Source organism: Trachurus trachurus, assembly GCF_905171665.1.
Source record: "Trachurus trachurus genome assembly, contig: scaffold_116_arrow_ctg1, whole genome shotgun sequence".
Lineage (NCBI taxonomy): Eukaryota > Metazoa > Chordata > Actinopteri > Carangiformes > Carangidae > Trachurus > Trachurus trachurus.
The window spans coordinates 145,001-167,740 of NW_028155243.1; the positions used below are offsets into that span (position 1 = coordinate 145,001).

Here is a 22,740-nt window from a genome sequence, read left to right on the forward strand (position 1 = left end):
CCTAGCGTTCCTAGCGTTCCTAGCGGTCGTAGTCGTAGCGGTCCTAGTCGTAGCGGTCCTAGCGGTCGTAGTCGTAGCGGTCCTAGCGGTCGTAGTCGTAGCGGTCCTAGTGGTCGTAGTCGTAGCGGTCCTAGCGTTCCTAGCGTTCCTAGCGGTCGTAGCGGTCTACGTACAGTTGGGAATGTTGATCCCGGCAGGAATGCCGCTGCCGGCGAAGGTCAGCACGTCCAGCGAGGTGAAGTCCGGCTTCAGGAACTCGTCCTTCTCGAAGTCTCGTGGCCACGGCAACTCAGGCAGCAGCTGCTCCGCCGAGCTCACCAGCTTAGTGAAGCGCTCGCTCATCGCCTTGTTCACCACGGCAACGAAACCTGCAGCGGCGCCACAACACAACCATGATTATTATTATTATATTATTATTCATTATATGAATTAATCATTCAGATTCATTAACTCTGTTCTCTGCAGGAAGTAAATTACACTGAATTAACCCTCTAGGCGCCAGAGTTTATTTAGGAAAATATTAAGTTTGGATTTCAGGATTTCACAAGGCTGTAGCTTTTAAATGGTCAGAGATAAATCTATTGTGTAAATGAGAAAAATATTCACAATGACCTAAAGTTTGTGATAGGAGTAAATGTACTCATCGAATTTGCATATTGTGACGTCACCGGGTGGCAGCCCCATTGGATTACGTGACTTCCAGTAAAACTGAATTTGGAACATATTTACACAGGAAAAAAAATTATATTGACATCTAATCCTCAAAGTAAAGGAACAGTGGTCTGATTGGAGCACATTTACAGTCCCCCCCCTCCGCCCCCCTCCCTCCCAGCCCCGCCGAGCCGTGTCGCGGTAGTACCGCGGACAAGCAGCGGCACCGGCGGGACTCCTCGGCCGCTTCGGCTGCCGTATGACAGACTTCCCCCCGGCCGGGGGAGGGGGGGGGGGTCTCCCGGTCGTCGGCGGCGCCGGGGCTCCCCACCCCCCTCCCCCCCGGCCGGGAGTCTGTCATACAGCGGCTGAAACGAGCGAGGAGTCCCGCCGGCACCGCCACTCGTCCGCTTCCTGGTCGCTCCGAGCTGCGTGAGCTCCGCGAGAAAAAGCGGAGCGCCTGTGCGCCAATCAAACTTTTTTTTCTCAGATATTTTGTAGAAAAACACACCCACAAATGACGTCAGGATTGAAGCTGAACGTGTTCGCCATCTAGTGGTACCAAGCAGTAACAATACAGGGCAGTAGATTTAAAGATATGGGCTGTTTTATCCAAGCATGCTGCCTGTCGCAATAATGCGACTTTGGCGCCTAGAGGGTTAAACGCAGCTCTTTAGAACTTCACTGCGTACTATCCCTTTAATGCTTGAACCACTGAATAACGTCTCATGGACAGAGAACAGAAGTATTAACCTTCATGAAACCGGTTTCAGCTACAGCACAATGATCACATTCATTCTGTCCAGAACAACGAGGAAACATCTCGACTGTGTTTCTTAATGAAATGTGTTGGTTTAGTTTAGTTTAGAATAAAACCTTCAGCTCCGAGCTGAGACAGGAGGGTTAGGGTGAGGCTAACCCTCTCTAACCCTCTCTAACCCGCTCCTCATTAGGGGAGAAACAGCTTTACTTTAACTCTGAGGCCGTTACCTTCAAACTCTCCTCTGGAGCCGAACGGGTCTCTGTAGCTCTCGATGAACCCGATGTAGCTGAGAGAGAAGAGCAACAACAAGGTCATCGACCTCACACCAAGAAACAAGAAACCTCTTTACATCTTTACACTGAAGAGAAAGTGAAAACAACAACACGTGACTTTACTGTGACGTGTATCAGACTTCTACCTATATAGACCTATATTAGAGCTGTAATGTGTTTAATCACCTCTCAACTATTGGTCCCTTGTCTTTGATCCAGTAGCGTGAACCCTCTTTGTGAGCGTCCACTGAGCCGAGTGTGAAGCTGCGTTCGTACTCCTCCAACATCTTCCTCTGGTTCTCGTTGGCCGCGAAGCTCTGGAGGTTATTTAAACATAAAACAACTGAATGAAACTTAAAGATTAATATACATCGACCTCATCCTTTCTTTACTGTATAGTTGTTCTCTATTTAGACTCAACATCTGTACTCAGTCTGAACATCTGTCTAGTCTAAACATCTGTCTACATCTGTCTAAACATCTGTATAGTCTCACCTGAGCGAGCTGCAGCTGCTGACAGACCTTCTCCATCACAGCAGCGTAGTCGCCTCTCGTCACCGTGAACTCTTTGTCTTGGAAGTTGAAGCTTCCGCAGCTCGACGCTCCTTCTCCGTCCGCCGCTCCGTCTGTCAACACCACAGCTTCATTAACCACCCGAGTCCCGGTCGCCACGACAACGTGTTGTCACGACAACGTGTCACCACGTCACGCTCTTTCACCAACAGACATGTAAAGTGCAGCGATACTGAAGATGTTTCTGACCTTTCTGCTCGGCCGAGGCCAAACGAACCTCGTAGCTGACTTTCCCTCCGTCCTCGCGCTTGAACAGACGAGTGTTGTAGGCCGACAGTTTCTAAAGAGACAATACACCAGTTTAGTTAGTACCTAACCCTAGAATAACTGTAGTTAGTACCTAACCCTAGAATAACTGTAGTTGGTACCTAACCCTAGAATAACTGTAGTTAGTACCTAACCCTAGAATAACTGTAGTTAGTACCCTAGAATAACTGTAGTTAGTACCTAACCCTAGAATAACTGTAGTTAGTACCTAACCATAGAATAACTGTAGTTAGTACCTAACCCTAGAATAACTGTAGTTAGTACCCTAGAATAACTGTAGTTAGTACCCTAGAATAACTGTAGTTGGTACCTAACCCTATATTGTGGTTATCAGAGAAGATAAACATAAAGAGTTGTAGTTTTAGGTGTGAATACTTTAGAGTCGAGGAACTTCTGAGCCAGCTCAGCGTCCTCCAGACTGCAGTTTCCTGAGAAGTAGGTGGTGATTCCCTGGAGGAGGAGAAGCAGAAAGACACATGGAGCTTTAATGTTCAGCTGCTTCGTTAACGGCACTTTACTGTTGTTTACAGGAAACTTAAAGACCTGTAAACAAACAACACGACATCACAACAGTGAGAAAAGGGGAAGAGAGAGAATGAATGAACTTTACTGTGATTAATGATTATACGCTGCAATGAAATCCAACGTGGCTTCTCTCAGACTCAAAACAATAGAATAGAATAAAAAGTTAAAGAGGCATCGTATTCAAATAAATTAAAACAAATGAGAATTAAAAGTCCGACACCTTTTGGTTTCAATCCAAAATTCCTTCTTACTCACTGTGTAATATGAATAGTTTAATTTGCCAGACCACTGTCGTCATGACAACACACCTTGTCTCCCAGGCCGAGCTGCTTCTGTTTGTCGTCCAGCGAGTAGAGCAGACGGGAGCAGCGTTCCCACAGCGCCTCGGTCTCCACCGGCTGCTCCAGGAACGCCGCGCTGGCCCAGACCAGCGCCTTCAGCCGCTCCTAGTGGAGAGACAGACCATAATATCACCCAACAGACCATAATACAGCGCCTTCAGCCGCTCCTAGTGGAGAGACAGACCATAATATCACTGCACTGAACAGACCATAATACCACCGCTCCAAACAGACCATAATACCACCGCACTGAACAGACCATAATATCACCGCACTGAACAGACCGTAATACCACAGCACCGAACAGACCGTAATACCACAGCACCGAACAGACCATAATACCACCGCACCGGACAGACCGTAATACCACAGCACCGAACAGACCATAATATCACCGCACTGAACAGACCATAATATCCAGCTCCACTCACCTGCGGCAGGTTGGGGATGAACTTGGTGTCTCCAAACGACTTGTAGTTTCCCATGTTGCTATAGAGACCGGCTGCGTACACCAGGAAGGCCTAGAGGTCAAAGGTCACAGCGTTAGTTAGTGTTAATATGTTGCTATAGAGACCGGCTGCGTACACCAGGAAGGCCTAGAGGTCAAAGGTCACAGCGTTAGTTAGTGTTAATATGTTGCTATAGAGACCGGCTGCATACACCAGGAAGGCCTAGAGGTCAAAGGTCACAGCGTTAGTTAGTGTTAATATGTTGCTATAGAGACCGGCTGCGTACACCAGGAAGGCCTAGAGGTCAAAGGTCACAGCGTTAGTTAGTGTTAATATGTTGCTATAGAGACCGGCTGCGTACACCAGGAAGGCCTAGAGGTCAAAGGTCACAGCGTTAGTTAGTGTTAATATGTTGCTATAGAGACCGGCTGCATACACCAGGAAGGCCTAGAGGTCAAAGGTCACAGCGTTAGTTAGTGTTAATATGTTGCTATAGAGACCGGCTGCATACACCAGGAAGGCCTAGAGGTCAAAGGTCACAGCGTTAGTTAGTGTTAATATGTTGCTATAGAGACCGGCTGCATACACCAGGAAGGCCTAGAGGTCAAAGGTCACAGCGTTAGTTAGTGTTAATATGTTGCTATAGAGACCGGCTGCGTACACCAGGAAGGCCTAGAGGTCAAAGGTCACAGCGTTAGTTAGTGTTAATATGTTGCTATAGAGACCGGCTGCGTACACCAGGAAGGCCTAGAGGTCAAAGGTCACAGCGTTAGTTAGTGTTAATATGTTGCTATAGAGACCGGCTGCATACACCAGGAAGGCCTAGAGGTCAAAGGTCACAGCGTTAGTTAGTGTTAATATGTTGCTATAGAGACCGGCTGCATACACCAGGAAGGCCTAGAGGTCAAAGGTCACAGCGTTAGTTAGTGTTAATATGTTGCTATAGAGACCGGCTGCGTACACCAGGAAGGCCTAGAGGTCAAAGGTCACAGCGTTAGTTAGTGTTAATATGTTGGCGTAGGCTGTGTCCTAACCTCCTCTCCATCTAGTGACCAGTTGTTGTAGTGGTGTCTGAATGTTTAGTGATTATTAATGTTCACTATATAGTGACTGAATCCATCCCATAATTCACCACCACATGTAGTGAACATCCGATGGTCACTAACCGGGGCAATATATCCCATCATGCATTGCGGTCACGGATGGCCGTTACCACAGCGGCCCAGAGCGACCGGTGTAGCTACCAAATAAATGCAGTAGTGACCGGTGTAGCTACCAAATAAATGAAGTAGTGACCGGTGTAGCTACCAAATAAATGCAGTAGTGACCGGTGTAGCTACCAAATAAATGAAGTAGTGACCGGTGTAGCTACCAAATAAATGAAGTAGTGACCGGTGTAGCTACCAAATAAATGCAAGTAGTGACCGGTGTAGCTACCAAATAAATGCAGTAGTGACCGGTGTAGCTACCAAATAAATGCAGTAGTGACCGGTGTAGCTACCAAATAAATGAAGTAGTGACCGGTGTAGCTACCAAATAAATGCAGTAGTGACCGGTGTAGCTACCAAATAAATGCAGTAGTGACCGGTGTAGCTACCAAATAAATGCAGTAGTGACCGGTGTAGCTACCAAATAAATGAAGTAGTGACCGGTGTAGCTACCAAATAAATGCAGTAGTGACCGGTGTAGCTACCAAATAAATGCAGTAGTGACCGGTGTAGCTACCAAATAAATGAAGTAGTGACCGGTGTAGCTACCAAATAAATGCAGTAGTGCAGCAGCCTCAATATGTCCAGCTGCCAGAGTTGTCTGTCAGGCTAATTTCTGTTAGCCCGTCTATGGTGTTTTACATTATACGTTAGCATTAAGCTAGTGGCCGTTATGCTTAGTTGTGACATGTTGTTGTGAACGTTGTTTCAAACTATGTGGGTTTGATTGAACATCTTTGATGCTTAAATATATATATTACCGCTTAATATATTGCTTTACTCCTCTTTTTATGTTGGTACATCCGTAGGTCTGTGCTACACCGGCCGTTACCATGGTTGTATCCATGGTACCTACGCCGGCCGTTACCATGGTTGTATCCATGGTACCTACGCCGGCCGTTACCATGGTTGTATCCATGGTACCTACGCCGGCCGTTACCATGGTTGTATCCATGGTACCTACGCCGGCCGTTACCATGGTTGTATCCATGGTACCTACACCAGCCGTTACCATGGTTGTATCCATGGTACCTACACCAGCCGTTACGATCGCAGTCGGAACGTTTTAATTACGCGACGTAATACGTCATTAACTGTGCGGCGGAGTAGTGTCAGAAAGTGTTTTTTATTTGACCATTGAGTCACTATATTGAATTCACCGTATAGGGAGTAGGGAGGAGGGAGGAGGGAGGAGAGAGGAGGGAATGAGGGAGGAGGGAGGAGGGAGGAGGGAGGAGGGAATGAGGGAGGAGGGAGGAGGGAGGAGGGAATGAGGGAGGAGGGAGGAGGGAATGAGGGAGGAGGGAGGAGGGAGGAGGGAAGGAGGGAATGAGGGAGGAGGGAGGAGGGAATGAGGGAGGAGGGAGGAGGGAGGAGAGAGGAGGGAATGAGGGAGGAGGGAGGAGGGAGGAGGGAATGAGGGAGGAGGGAGGAGGGAATGAGGGAGGAGGGAGGAGGGAGGAGGGAATGAGGGAGGAGGGAGGAGGGAGGAGAGAGGAGGGAGGAGGGAATGAGGGAGGAGGGAGGAGGGAATGAGGGAGGAGGGAGGAGGGAGGAGGAATGAGGGAGGAGGGAGGAGGGAGGAGGGAATGAGGGAGGAGGGAGTAGGGAGGAGGGAGGAGGAATGAGGGAGGAGGGAGGAGGGAGGAGGGAGGAGGGAATGAGGGAGGAGGGAGTAGGGAGGAGGGAGGAGGGAGTAGGGAGGACGGAGTAGGGAGGACGGAGGAGGGAGGAGGGAGGAGGGAATGAGGGAGGAGGGAGGAGGGAGTAGGGAATGAGGGAGGAGGGAGGAGGGAGGAGGGAGGAGGGAGTAGGGAGGACGGAGTAGGGAGGACGGAGGAGGGAGGAGGGAGGAGGGAATGAGGGAGGAGGGAGGAGGGAGTAGGGAGGAGGGAGGAGGGAATGAGGGAGGAGGAAGGAGGGAATGAGGGAGGAGGGAGTAGGGAGGAGGGAGGAGGGAATGAGGGAGGAGGGAGGAGGGAATGAGGGAGGAGGGAGTAGGGATGAGGGAGGAGGGAGGAGGGAGGAGGGAGGAGGGAATGAGGGAGGAGGAAGGAGGGAATGAGGGAGGAGGGAGTAGGGAGGAGGGAGGAGGGAATGAGGGAGGAGGGAGGAGGGAATGAGGGAGGAGGGAGTAGGGATGAGGGAGGAGGGAGGAGGGAGGAGGGAGGAGTTTAGGACACAACCACAGAGATCGGCTGCGTACACCAGGAAGGCCTGAGGTCAAAGGCCTGAGGTCAAAGGTCACAGTGAGTGTTAATGTGATGTCACTCTGAACGGCGTGTACCTGGAAGTCGTCGGCGCTGAGTCCCGTTGCCGTGGCGACCGCCTCCAGCTGTGCAGGCGTCTGCTTCCTGAAGATCCGCTGCAGCAACACGAAGATGTCGGCCGACTCTGGAGACGTCTGCAGCAGCACGGCCAGACCGCCGTACCTACAGGATATATTATATTTAATATTCATCATATAGCCTACTATATTTAATATTCATAATATATTATATTTAATATTCATAATATAGGCCTACTATATTTAATATTCATAATATATTATATTTAATATTCATAATATATTATATTTAATATTCATAATTTATTATATTTAATATTCATAATATACTATATTTAATATTCATAATATATTATATTTAATATTCATAATATACTATATTTAATATTCATAATATATTATATTTAAAGGGACAACGAGGAGTTTCTATTCGGCTATAAAAAAGTATCACATTAATGTGGATGAATCTACGTTACCACTTGTTAATGGTCCATTTTAGATAAATCTATGGTTCTGTCTCTATCGTTATTTTGTTATTATTAGTGGTGGTGGAAACGCTGGGCGAGCCGAACAGCGTTTCCTTAATGAGAATAACGCAGCTGAATCGCCGTTTATGGTGGGAACTACGACGGTAACTGAACCTCTTTGAACCTCTGACTTTAATTCTTGATGAATGAAAACATGAGTCCGTCTTGCGCCGGTCAAAGAATTTTACGGCGCGGAGGCTCATAAATGTAGCGTGAAAACGCTTCGCTTTTCCAAAACTCCTCGTTGTCCCTTTAATATTCATTAAATGTATTATAATATTTAATAATGGCCGTACCTACCACACACAGCTCCGTTAATCAACTCTCACTTCTTAAAGACGCTTCTTTTAATTGGTCTTTGTAATAATATTCATTAAATGTGAATCTCATTCTGTTTGATCTATAAAACGTGTTTGAAGTGAATTACTGACACAAATAAACTTCTCTATGATGTTGTAATTTACTGAGAGGAACAAGATCTCTCCTCTCTATTGATCTCTAATGATCATCTCTATTGATCTCTATTGATCCGTCCTGAGACGTAGACGTACCAGGCGGCGCGGGACAGGTAGTGTGCGTACATCTGCTCCTGCGGCGAGAGGAGGCGGAACGCTTCGCCACAGTCCAGAGACGAGATGCCGATGTCGTTGGGGAGGAAGTACTGAGAGTCGACCATGTTCAGGCTGAGGCTGCACACCGACCAGGACCTGAGGAGAAACAACGTTTAAATGAGGCTGCTCACCGACCTGAGGAGAAACAACGTTTAAATGAGGCTGCTCACCGACCAGGACCTGAGGAGAAACAACGTTTAAATGAGAACCAAAGGACGAGGAAAAGAAATGATTAAGGAAAGAGAAAAAGTTAAGTTCAGTTTTTAGTTTCTTTTAAATGCAGCAAGTGAAGGGAAGATTTACACACACACACACACACACACACACACACACTGTACTTGGACTAAAATGATTAAAACGTTTTGTTGAAACTGGTTTAGTATTTTGGTGTTGTTGTGTTTTTGTTAACGACACAATACAAAAAGGCGTCTTTGTTGTTTTTATCTCACGTTTCTTGGCTGTAAAAACAAACTGGTCGTTGATTAACCATCTAAAACTAAACTGATACAGAATCAACAAACCAGGACCAGATGTTCATCTCTATAAAAACCACTCAGCAATCAACCATTTAATATTATACAACTCTAAATATTATATAAGTCTAAATATTATAACTCTAAATATTATATAACCCTTATATTATATGTTAAAGTCTTCATCAGTGGTTCTTCTGCAGGGCTTCAGACTAACTTTCTCTACTTCACTTTACACAGCGGCTCCAAACTTTACAGTTTAAGTCTAATTGTTTTGTTTTTTGTTTTTTTAAAGCAAAGTAAGTGTTGTTCATGTGCAACTAGAAGTGAAATGTTCCTGTGTTTGGTTTCTATCAGACTGAAGTGAAGTTACTGTTGGATTCAGTTACAGCTTCATGTTCAGCTCAGGACGCACACACACGGACACACACACTGTTATAGCTATTGGGTTACACACACACATCATTATTATTATATCTAACGTTATTAAATTACACCCGTAAGTAACACACACATATTATTATATCTACTGAGTTTCATCCAGTAGAAACAGCTTCTGACCCGGTCTGAGGGTCCAAGAGGAACCAGCCCATAATAAATCTGCTTCTGTTTCACTTTCTCCTTCTACCAGTGAGTTAACTAAGAGACACGTCGCTTCATAAAGATGAATTAATATTTAACTAATCAACCAGCAGGAAACACCAACACCACCACAGTGAAACAGTTAGAAAGACACAGTTAGTCCTCATGCTGCACCGTTAAATACACACTATTAAAACCAGTTTGTCCTAATAAACAGTAGGTTAATAACTCAACAGTAGGTTAATAACTCAACAGTAGGTTAATAAAGACATAAACAGTAGGTTAATAAAGACATAAACAGTAGGTTAAGTGGGTTAAGTTAAGTTAAGTTGCTGTCACGGTTGGTACCGTTAGCCGTTAGCCTGCGTGCTAACCCGCAGCTGTTAAACTGCTGCCCTAACCCTAACAGTAGGTTAATAACTCAACAGTAACTTAGGTTAATAGAGACAGTTATAAACAGTAGGGTTAGTAGTTAGTTAGTTAGTTAAGTTGTAGCCGTTAGCCGTTAGCCTGCGTGCTAACACTTAGCTGTTAAACTGCTGTCATCTAAACTCTGGTCTTTAAAGACCGCGGACGTGTTTCTGTGAAGCCGTTTCTCCGATCAGACCCGTTTCTACAGCAACAGAGGAGCAGATCGATCAATAAATCGATAAATTCAGCAGCTCGTTACCGTGTTTTGTTCAATCAGCTCCGGTGAACGTCAAACTGCAGTCTCACGCTGCTCGACACTTCCTGTGTTCATTCAACGTAAGCCCCGCCCCTCCCGCCGCTCAGCCAATCACACAGCGCCAACGGTTCGATTGACAGAACTCTCATCCAGTAGAAACGGCGCTTTGTCCCACACACGTTTCACAGCGGAACCAAGCAGAGAAGCATAAATGAACACACACACACACACACACACACACACTCGCACATGTTTAATATCAGAAATGTTTTAGTGCATGAATAATGAATAATGAAAAGTTAATAGTGAATAATTACCTAAGCCTTCTACTGTGAGGACTGTGTGTTAAAGTGGCAGAGCGGTTAAACTGCTGCATGAATCCCATCATCCTCCTCCTCGTCATCCACATGTTCCTCCCCAGACGGACACATCTGGACATCTTCAGCCCCGGTGGGTCCTAAAGTAGTTACTATAGAATATATAAAGTAACTTTACTATAGAATATAAAGTAACTTTACTATAGAATATAGAGGTTACAGGACCGTGATGGGCTCCTCCCCCAACTCCTCCTCCTCTTCTTCTCTGAGTGAAACAGCAGCTGCAGCTCCACATGTCACATGTATGTCTGCCATCTGCTGTCCTCAGCCCTGTCCTACACCTATAGACTATAAGACTGTATATAACAAGCCTACACCTATAGACTATAAGACTGTATATAACAAGTCTACACCTATAGACTGTATATAAGACTGTATATAACAAGTCTACACCTATAGACTGTATATAAGACTGTATATAACAAGTCTACACCTATAGACTATATATAAGACTGTATATAACAAGCCTACACCTATAGACTATAAGACTGTATATAACAAGTCTACACCTATAGACTGTATATAAGACTGTATATAACAAGCCTACACCTATAGACTATAAGACTGTATATAACAAGCCTACACCTATAGACTATAAGACTGTATATAACAAGCCTACACCTATAGACTATAAGACTGTATATAACAAGTCTACACCTATAGACTATATATAAGACTGTAACAAGTCTACACCTATAGACTATAAGACTGTATATAACACGTCTACACCTATAGACTATAAGACTGTATATAACACGTCTACACCTATAGACTATAAGACTGTATATAACACGTCTACACCTATAAACTATAAGACTGTATATAACACGTCTACACCTATAGACTATAAGACTGTATATAACACGTCTACACCTATAAACTATAAGACTGTATATAACACGTCTACACCTATAGATTATAAGACTGTATATAACAAGTCTACACCTATAGACTGTATATAAGACTGTATATAACAAGCCTACTCCTATAGACTGTATATAAGACTGTATATAACAAGTCTACACCTATAGACTATAAGACTGTATATAACACGTCTACACCTATAGACTATAAGACTGTATATAACACGTCTACACCTATAGACTATAAGACTGTATATAACAAGTCTACACCTATAGACTGTATATAAGACTGTATATAACAAGCCTACTCCTATAGACTGTATATAAGACTGTATATAACAGCAGCTGCAGCTCCACAGTGTTACATGTCTGCCATCTGCTGGCTTCAGCCCTGTCCTACACCTATAGACTACAAGACTGTATATAAGACTGTATATAACAAGCCTACACCTATAGACTATATGACTATATATAACAAGCCTACACCTATAGACTATAAGACTGTATATAACAAGCCTACACCTATTGACTATAAGACTGTATATAACAAGTCTACACCTATAGACTGTATATAAGACTGTATATAACAAGTCTACTCCTATAGACTGTATATAAGACTGTATATAACAGCAGCTGCAGCTCCACAGTGTCAGATGTCTGCCATCTGCTGGCCTCAGCCCTGTCCTACACCTATAGACTACAAGACTGTATATAAGACTGTATATAACAAGCCTACACCTATAGACTATATGACTATATATAACAAGCCTACACCTATAGACTATAAGACTGTATATAACAAGCCTACACCTATTGACTATAAGACTGTATATAACAAGTCTACACCTATAGACTGTATATAAGACTGTATATAACAAGTCTACACCTATAGACTGTATATAAGACTGTATATAACAGCAGCTGCAGCTCCACAGTGTTACATGTCTGCCATCTGCTGGCTTCAGCCCTGTCCTACACCTATAGACTATAAGACTGTATATAACAAGTCTACACCTATAGACTATAAGACTGTATATAACAAGTCTACACCTATAGACTATAAGTCTACACCTATAGACTGTATATAAGACTGTATATAACAAGCCTACACCTATAGACTATAAGACTGTATATAACAAGCCTACACCTATAGACTATAAGACTGTATATAACAAGTCTACACCTATAGACTGTATATAAGACTGTATATAACAAGCCTACACCTATAGACTATAAGACTGTATATAACAAGTCTACACCTATAGACTGTATATAACAAGCCTACACCTATAGACTATAAGACTGTATATAACAAGTGTACACCTATATACTATAAGACTGTATATAACAAGTCTACACCTATAGACTATAAGACTGTATATAACAAGTCTACACCTATAGACTATAAGACTGTATATAACAAGTCTACACCTATAGACTGTATATAAGACTGTATATAACAAGCCTACACCTATAGACTATAAGACTGTATATAACAAGTCTACACCTATAGACTATAAGACTGTATATAACAAGTCTACACCTATAGACTATAAGACTGTATATAACAAGTCTACACCTATAGACTGTATATAAGACTGTATATAACAAGTCTACACCTATAGACTGTATATAAGACTGTATATAACAAGCCTACACCTATAGACTGTATATAACAAGTCTACACCTATAGACTGTATATAACAAGTCTGCACCTATAGACTGTATATAAGACTGTATATAACAAGCCTACACCTATAGACTGTATATAACAAGTCTACACCTATAGACTATAAGACTGTATATAACAAGTCTACACCTATAGACTATAAGACTGTATACAACAAACCTACACCTATAGACTGTATATAAGACTGTATATAACAAGCCTACACCTATAGACTATAAGACTGTATATAACAAGTGTACACCTATATACTGTATATAAGACTGTATATAACAAGTCTACACCTATAGACTATAAGACTGTATATAACAAGTCTACACCTATAGACTGTATATAAGACTGTATATAACAAGTCTACACCTATAGACTGTATATAAGACTGTATATAACAAGTCTACACCTATAGACTGTATATAAGACTGTATATAACAAGCCTACACCTATAGACTGTATATAACAAGTCTACACCTATAGACTGTATATAACAAGTCTACACCTATAGACTATAAGACTGTATATAACAAGTCTACACCTAAAAAAACCTTCTCTTGACCCAGATGTCCTAGCCAACTATCGGCCTATATCCAACCTTCCTTACATCTCTAAGATCCTTGAGAAGATCGTCCTGGAGCAGCTACATGAACATCTGCACAGCAACGAGCTCTTTGAAGCTTTCCAATCTGGATTCAGAGAACACCATAGCACTGAAATAGCACTTGTCAAAGTCTCTAATGATCTTCTTATAGCTTCAGACAGAGGTCTCGTCTCTGTTCTTGTACTTTTGGACCTCAGTGCTGCATTCGACACCATCGACCACAGCATCCTGCTGCAGAGACTAGATCATGAAATTGGGATTAAAGGGCCCGCCCTGAAATGGTTTAAGTCATACTTATCTGACAGGTTTCAATTTGTTAATGTTAATAACGACCATTCAGAGTATAGCAGAGTTACGCATGGTGTACCGCAGGGTTCAGTCTTAGGGCCAATCCTCTTCATTCTTTACATGCTCCCATTAGGTGGCATCATCCGGAGGCATTCAATCAATTTTCACTGTTATGCGGATGATACGCAACTCTACTTGTCCATGGAGCCAGATGACAGAAGCCGGCTCATCAATCTGCAAGACTGTCTGAAAGACATTAGATCCTGGATGTCCTCTAACTTCTTGCTACTGAATTCAGATAAAACTGAGGTCATTGTGTTTGGACCTAAACATCTCAGGGACACGTTCTCTAATCAGATCGCTACTCTAGATGGCATCACCCTGACCCCGAGTACAACCGCGCGGAACCTTGGAGTCATTTTTGACCAGGACCTTTCCTTCAGCTCCCACATAAAACATGTGACTAGGACCGCCTTCTTCCATCTGCGCAGTATCACTAAGATTAGGAATATTCTCTCCCAGAGTGATGCTGAGAAACTAGTGCATGCATTTATCACTTCTAGGCTAGACTACTGCAACTCTCTCCTGTCAGGATGTCCGAAAAACTCTCTAAAGAGTCTCCAGCTAGTCCAGAATGCCGCAGCGAGAGTTTTGACAGGAGTTAGGAAGAGAGAGCACATCTCTCCCACCTTAGCTCCTCTCCACTGGCTTCCTGTAGGATTTAGAATAGACTTCAAAATCCTTCTGCTGACTTATAAGGCTCTTAATGATAAAGCTCCAACCTATCTGAAAGAACTAATCATTCCTTACTGTCCTACCAGAGCACTCCGCTCCCAGAACGCAGGTCTGTTAGTGACTCCCAGTATCTCTAAAAACAGACTGGGAGGTAGAGCCTTCAGTTACCGGGCTCCTTTACTGTGGAACCAGCTCTCTCCATGGGTCAAAGAGGCAGACACTCTAACTACATTTAAGTCTAGACTTAAGACCTTCCTTTATGACAGGGCTTTTAGTTAGGGCTGGTTCAGGTAGCTCTGAACCATTTATAGCTACGCTGCTATAGGCTTAGACTGCTGGGGACACATCTGGTTACTCAGAGCCCTCTCCTCTCCTCCTCTCCTCTCCTCTCCTCTCCTCTCCTCCTCTCCTCTCCTCTCCTCTCCCCTCCTCTCCTCTCCTCTCCTCTCCTCTCCTCTCCTCTCTCCTCCTCTCCTCTCCTCTCCTCTCCTCTTCTCCTCTCCTCTCCTCTCCTCTCCTCTCCTCCCCTCTCCTCCCCTCTCCTCCTCTCCTCTCCTCTCCTCAGTATATTTTTGAACTGTCATTTTCTGTTGTACTTTGTAGTTTGGCCTTGGTGTCTCGCACTCTCTCTGTGTTTCCGCAGATCCACCGGAGCTCCATCTCTCTGCACCAGCTGCCGCCTGCATCGCCCCCCTCCCACCCCTTCCCCTGCTGTTAGACCGGCCTCCCCTCCCTTCCCATGGTCCAGTCTACCACCCAGTCCTCCCATCGAGCTGACCGGCTCTCCCTGCCCCCCCCCCCCCCCCCTCCCCTCACCAGAGACTGCCCTCATCAACCCCTGCTAACATTTCCATATTCCGCACATTCTGTGACAAACTGTAAACTGTTTTCTTGTCTGTAACAACATCTATTGCACGTCTGTCCGTCCTGGGTGAGGGATCCCTCCTCTGTTGCTCACCCTGAGGTTTCTCCTGTTTTTCCCTGTTAAAAGGGTTTCCATGGAGTTTTTCCTCAGTCGATGTGAGGGTCTAAGGACAGAGGATGTTGCTACGATGCCATGTAAAGCCCTTTGAGACAAACTGTTTGTAAAAACGGGCTATACAAATAAAATTGCCTTGCCTTGCCTTGCCTTGCCTATAGACTGTATATAAGACTGTATATAACAAGTCTACACCTATAGACTATAAGACTGTATACAACAAACCTACACCTATAGACTGTATATAAGACTGTATATAACAAGCCTACACCTATAGACTATAAGACTGTATATAACAAGTGTACACCTATATACTGTATATAAGACTGTATATAACAAGTCTACACCTATAGACTATAAGACTGTATATAACAAGTCTACACCTATAGACTATAAGACTGTATATAACAAGTCTACACCTATAGACTGTATATAAGACTGTATATAACAAGTCTACACCTATAGACTGTATATAAGACTGTATATAACAAGCCTACACCTATAGACTGTATATAACAAGTCTACACCTATAGACTGTATATAACAAGTCTACACCTATAGACTGTATATAAGACTGTATATAACAAGTCTACACCTATAGACTGTATATAAGACTGTATATAACAAGCCTACACCTATAGACTGTATATAACAAGTCTACACCTATAGACTGTATATAACAAGCCTACACCTATAGACTATATATAACAAGTCTACACCTATAGACTATAAGACTGTATATAACAAGTCTACACCTAAAGACTGTATATAACAAGTCTACACCTATAGACTATAAGACTGTATACAACAAACCTACACCTATAGACTATAAGACTGTATATAACAAGTCTACACCTATAGACTATAAGACTGTATATAACAAGTCTACACCTATAGACTATAAGACGGTATATAACAAGTCTACACCTATAGACTGTATATAAGACTGTATATAACAAGCCTACACCTATAGATTATAAGACTGTATATAACAAGTCTACACCTATAGACTGTATATAAGACTGTATATAACAAGTCTACACCTATAGACTGTATATAACAAGTCTACACCTATAGACTGTATATAAGACTGTATATAACAAGCCTACACCTATAGACTATAAGACTGTATACAACAAGCCTACACCTATAGACTATAAGACTGTATATAACAAGTCTACATCTATAGACTGTATATAAGACTGTATATAACAAGCCTACACCTATAGACTATAAGACTGTATGTAACAAGTCTACACCTATAAACTATAAGACTGTATATAACAAGCCTACACCTATAGAATATAAGACTGTATATAACAAGTCTACACCTATAGACTATAAGACTGTATATAACAAGTCTACACCTATAGACTATAAGACTGTATATAACAAGTGTACACCTATATACTGTATATAAGACTGTATATAACAAGTCTACACCTATAGACTATAAGACTGTATATAACAAGTCTACACCTATAGACTATAAGACTGTATATAACAAGTCTACACCTATAGACTGTATATAAGACTGTATATAACAAGCCTACACCTATAGACTGTATATAAGACTGTATATAACAAGCCTACACCTATAGACTGTATATAACAAGTCTACACCTATAGACTGTATATAACAAGTCTACACCTATAGACTGCTTATAAGACTGTATATAACAAGCCTACACCTATAGACTGTATATAACAAGTCTACACCTATAGACTATAAGACTGTATATAACACGTCTACACCTATAGACTATAAGACTGTATATAACAAGTCTACACCTATAGACTGTATATAAGACTGTATATAACAAGCCTACACCTATAGACTGTATATAACAAGTCTACACCTATAGACTATAAGACTGTATATAACAAGCCTACACCTATAGACTGTATATAAGACTGTATAGGACGAATCGCCTTGTTGTTTACAACTACTTCCGGGTAGAAAACCAGCATTCGAACAATAGTGACGGACGAGAGTTTCGCTATATATATCTACTTTTTCATGTCACTATATCGCCGTTTAGACTAATCTGATGTTTGTAAAGTCTATAAAACCAATGATTAGACAAACATTACTATTTACGTGTGCACATTTTTGTAATTAGTCATGGTTATCAGAGATTAGCTGGGCTAACGGTTAGGCTACCTGTTTAACTTAACTTTAATAACTCAGTGACTCAATAAACGGTCCATGAAAAAATATTTTCTCCAGCGGATATCTTAGTTACAACATGATTGAGCAAACTGGAGTAGTTTCATGTCGTGTCCCACAACGGGAGGGTTTTAACAGCTGACGTCCTGATGTTAGCTTAGCTACCGCCGTTAGCTTAGCTACCGCCGTCAGCTGTCCCTGTCAGCTGCAGCCACTGATGCTTTCTAGACACCGTGATTCCCCCCAACTGAATAAATACAACACATAGCAACACAAAACACACACACAGAAGTAGTAATGTTTCTTCCATCATTTCAGATTTGTCTAAACAGTGATACGGCGTGAAAAATATGATATATATAGCTAAACTCTCGTTCGTTACTATTGATCTCATTCAAATTACGTGCTGGTTTTCTACCCGGAAGTAGAATGTAAACAACAAGGCGATTCGGTCTATATAACAAGTCTACACCTATAGACTATAAGACTGTATATAACAAGTCTACACCTATAAACTGTATAAGACTGTATAACAAGTCTACACCTATAGACTATAAGACTGTATATAACAAGTGTACAGACTGTATATAACAAGTCTACACCTATAGACTGTATATAAGACTGTATATAACAAGTCTACACCTATAGACTGTATATAAGACTGTATATAACAAGCCTACACCTATAGACTGTATATAAGACTGTATATAACAAGCCTACACCTATAGACTGTATATAAGACTGTATATAACAAACCTACACCTATAGACTGTATATAAGACTGTATATAACAAGCCTACACCTATAGACTGTATATAAGACTGTATATAACAAACCTACACCTATAGACTGTATATAAGACTGTATATAACAAGTCTACACCTATAGACTGTATATAAGACTGTATATAACAAGCCTACACCTATAGACTGTATATAAGACTGTATATAACAAACCTACACCTATAGACTGTATATAAGACTGTATATAACAAGCCTACACCTATAGACTGTATATAAGACTGTATACAACAAGCCTACACCTATAGACTATAAGACTGTATATAACAAGTCTACATCTATAGACTGTATATAAGACTGTATATAACAAGCCTACACCTATAGACTATAAGACTGTATGTAACAAGTCTACACCTATAAACTATAAGACTGTATATAACAAGCCTACACCTATAGAATATAAGACTGTATATAACAAGTCTACACCTATAGACTATAAGACTGTATATAACAAGTCTACACCTATAGACTATAAGACTGTATATAACAAGTCTACACCTATAGACTGTATATAAGACTGTATATAACAAGTCTACACCTATAGACTGTATATAAGACTGTATATAACAAGTCTACACCTATAGACTGTATATAAGACTGTATATAACAGCAGCTGCAGCTCCACATGTCACATGTCTGCCATCTGCTGGCCTCAGCCCTGTCCTACACACTCTAAGAAATGATTCATGGAGTTGTACAGCTCAAAATCAACAGCTTTTTCTGTATAAAAAAATAAGTTTGTTATGTTTATACATTATAATGAGTTGATAACTTAAAGCAGAAGTAAGCGATATTTTTGTGTTAATATAAGTCTTAAATAGTTGTATCTTCCGACAGTAATCACTTCTATAGAGTGTTTGGTCTGAAACACGGGTCTGTCAGTCACTCTGCTCTGCTCTGAGCCCAGGAGAAAACATTTCTCGTATCCTACAATTTTTATCCAATGAGGAGAGAGAACGGCATAAAGGGGCAGTCCTCTCTGTGTGTGCAGCCAAGGGATGCGCCTGAATGTGGTGACGTAGGGACGAGGACCAATAGATCCATGACGAGGGCGGGGGCTGCTAACTCCATCGGCTGACAAGACGTTATGGTGCGTTCAAGGCAACTCGTAACTCGTGTTTTTCCGACCTGTGAAGTCGTACCAGTTCGATCTGGTACGAGTTCACGGGTCAGAAGTTACGAGTGGCCGTTATAGTGACTTTCACAGGTAAAACAGGTCGGAGAAACACGAGTGGGTTGCCTGGAACGCTACAAAGTCGTAAGTCGTGACATGAAGCTGTAAGTTTCAAAAGCCTGCGTGGAACGCAGCATTAGCCAAAATGACCGGATCGCTTACTTCTGCTTTAAGTTAATAAGTTTGTCTAACTGAAAATAAATTAAAAAGTTTTAACTCAATAATGCATGGATTTTCAACAGATATTTCTGCCTCAACTCAAAATGTAGGTGTATTCAGTTTGCACAACTTAAAAATCCATGTCCATGTTACTTAATTAGCTGAGTACAAGGCTGAGCGCGAACAGACCTTGCGGCATTGCCAGATGGAAGTGGAGGACACGAGTGAGCACAGCACACATCTGCTAACTTTGCGGTTTGGTGAGTAAAAATTGACTCATATTAGTCACAGCAGCTAATCAGTAGTCAGTATAAGAAATAGTTTTACACAACACTACACTGAAAAAAATGATTTTGTGGTGTAGTAATATTTATTAGGTTAACTGTCATAATTTTTATTTTCTAATTGTAAGTATCAGTGAGAACGGGAATTATTCAAGTAAATCTATATATGTCATTCATGTAATAAATAAACAGTGTGGGAAGAGTAAGTTTTATTAGATATTTTCACATAATATTCAAAGGTTTCATATCATTGCACATGAACTTAGAAATATCAAGTAAGTTTTAATAGTGTTTCACGTTATGAATCCGCACATGCGCCTTGTGATCATGCTCGCCTTCAGGACGCATGCGCGTCTATAACCGCCAACATTTGAAGACGATGACGGCGGTCAGGTTTAATGGCAGCAGGAGCGGCTAAATCACCTTTAAGGTAAGTCATTCAGGGGTTTTCCTGCATATGAAAAGTTCAAATATCATCGTTTTTGATAATTATCTTAGGTTTATACAAAACGAGTTGTTTTGTTTTGTGTTTATGAAACGTGTAGCTTCCGGAAGGTCGAGCACGTTCTTTTAATGTGAAATTGACGGTGGTTATGTGGCCGGACATGTTTAGGGCTGCAACGAGTGGCATATTTAACTATCCGAAGGTTCGGGGTCACTACTCGAGTACCGTAGTAGCCTAACGTTACTGGAATACTCCTTTGTCGACTGGGGCGGGGGGCACTTGTTAACCGTCGCATCCAGTGTTTGCCATAGGCCTCGCCTGCCTCTCTCTCTCCCTCGCGCTGGCGTGACGTTACACAGGCACATGGACGGGTTGTGTTGGAGCTCAGCTGCTTCACGTTCACCCGCGACTCGTTCCTGCAGCTCAAAGCACGAGCACCGTGTCCTACAGCTGCAGAAAGTGGTGATCTCTCTGCCGAAGCGGGCCACGACCACCGGTGTGGGGCCGTTGTTCCTGACCTGCTTTGACCGAGAGACATCACATTCTGCGGCCAGGGGCTGTGACACGGCGCGGTGCTTCTCTCCCCACCAGTAGTTGGGCTGTTTGAAGTAAGTAAGTACCAAGACCTGACTCCTGACAGCAGCAAACACACACCACCGCGTCTCCTCTCTCTCACGCCGGTGGGTGCGTTGATTGTGTTCACGCTCAGCACATTAGAACCGAGCGGGCGGAGCCTCTATGAATGACGTTCACGCGCTGTTTGTGTGAGATGAAATCAAACGCACCCCTTCTGCTGCGGTCTATCTGAACCAGCCACTGAGTTTCAATCGAACTATATTGATTTTCAATCAAGTTTTTTTTAAAGTAAAAGTGATATTTTAAAATATTTTGAAAGCATATTATCAAAACGACATGGGTTTGACAATGGTACAGTTTATTTTGGTTACATGATTCGTTTTAATGTCTTATCTTGTCTATGTTTTTTTGTCCTTAAGCCCAAACCACCGACTTTCTGCTGTTGACACAGTCCCCTCTCAAGCAGCAACTACAGCAAGCAGTGTCACAAACAACGTCATCTGGCTATTCAGGTAAAAAAAAAAAAGTTAAGTTAATAGTTAAACTTAACATTAGAATGAATGTCTGCAAAGATTAACAAATATTTTTTGTGTTTCTGATACAGCTTTCTCTGCCAGGATGGGCACGCCAGCAAAGCTCCGCATCATTTTTGGAGACGATGATATTCGAAAATTTGAGGTAACGATTGTCTCTCCTCGCTTCTCTTTTCTCCTCTCCTCCCTTTTCTTGTGTTCTTTTCTGTCTCCTCCCTTCCTTTCTCCTCTTCTCTCCTCTCTTTGATTCTCTCTCCTCCTTTCCTCTCCCATTTTCTCTCTTCTCCTCTGTCCTCTTACCTCCCCCCGTCTCTCTTCTCCTCTCCTCTGCGTGCTACATGCACATCTGTATTATTTAGTGTTTCCCATAATTAGACAGGAAATAAAGTTCAGGAATCACTGGAGTTGTGCATGAGGTCCATAAGGCCTGATTTACTACAGGTTGTTTGTGAATGTAAAAGTGATGGCAAACTTAAGCTGTTATCGAAATATTTATATTTTTGACAGTAGTCTGTAACTTGAATAAAAAATTAAGCTCTACTATGCACCTGAACATGGCTCCACATATATTTTACAGGGTATCAGCAGAGAGGCAGCTCAAGAGGACCAGGCTGAGCAAGTCCTGAGGATCTGTGTCTACCACACAGGAGAAGAAGATGAAGGTGCATCCGACGCTGATGTGTCGATTGGTTGAAGGGACTAAGGTACTTGACAACTGTGGAAGTGTTGCAAAGGCCTGTCTCCTGCTGATGGGCATTGTTTATGCCATGAACTTGAGTTACCAACCAAAAATGAAGTACACTTTTGAAGTGTTCCAGAAGCTTCTTCTAGAGCTTGATGTCCTTAAGCTGTCCCCAAAGATCCTGTCTCTGCGAAACA

General features: G+C 42.4%; 1 protein-coding gene across 3 annotated transcripts in view; it reads right to left on the minus strand.

Moving 5' to 3' along the window:
* Positions 1-10,763, minus strand: part of dpp3 (dipeptidyl-peptidase 3) — a 27,212-nt gene extending 16,449 nt beyond the window's left edge. For 2 of the 3 annotated variants that reach the window (XM_084001365.1, XM_084001364.1), the window contains exons 1-11: positions 10,514-10,763; positions 8,415-8,570; positions 7,337-7,481; positions 3,824-3,913; positions 3,360-3,497; positions 2,902-2,976; positions 2,449-2,539; positions 2,182-2,312; positions 1,873-2,003; positions 1,642-1,700; positions 174-368 (exon numbers count right to left, since the gene is read on the minus strand). In XM_084001365.1, coding sequence (XP_083857491.1) covers positions 174-368; positions 1,642-1,700; positions 1,873-2,003; positions 2,182-2,312; positions 2,449-2,539; positions 2,902-2,976; positions 3,360-3,497; positions 3,824-3,913; positions 7,337-7,481; positions 8,415-8,570; positions 10,514-10,635 — 1,333 coding nt within the window. In that variant the 5' untranslated portion in view covers positions 10,636-10,763. Of the gene's footprint in view, positions 1-173; positions 369-1,641; positions 1,701-1,872; positions 2,004-2,181; positions 2,313-2,448; positions 2,540-2,901; positions 2,977-3,359; positions 3,498-3,823; positions 3,914-7,336; positions 7,482-8,414; positions 8,571-10,199; positions 10,265-10,513 lie in introns of those variants that run through there. The other variant, XM_084001366.1, reaches the window with a different exon arrangement.
* Between the last annotated feature and the right edge of the window lie 11,977 nt (positions 10,764-22,740).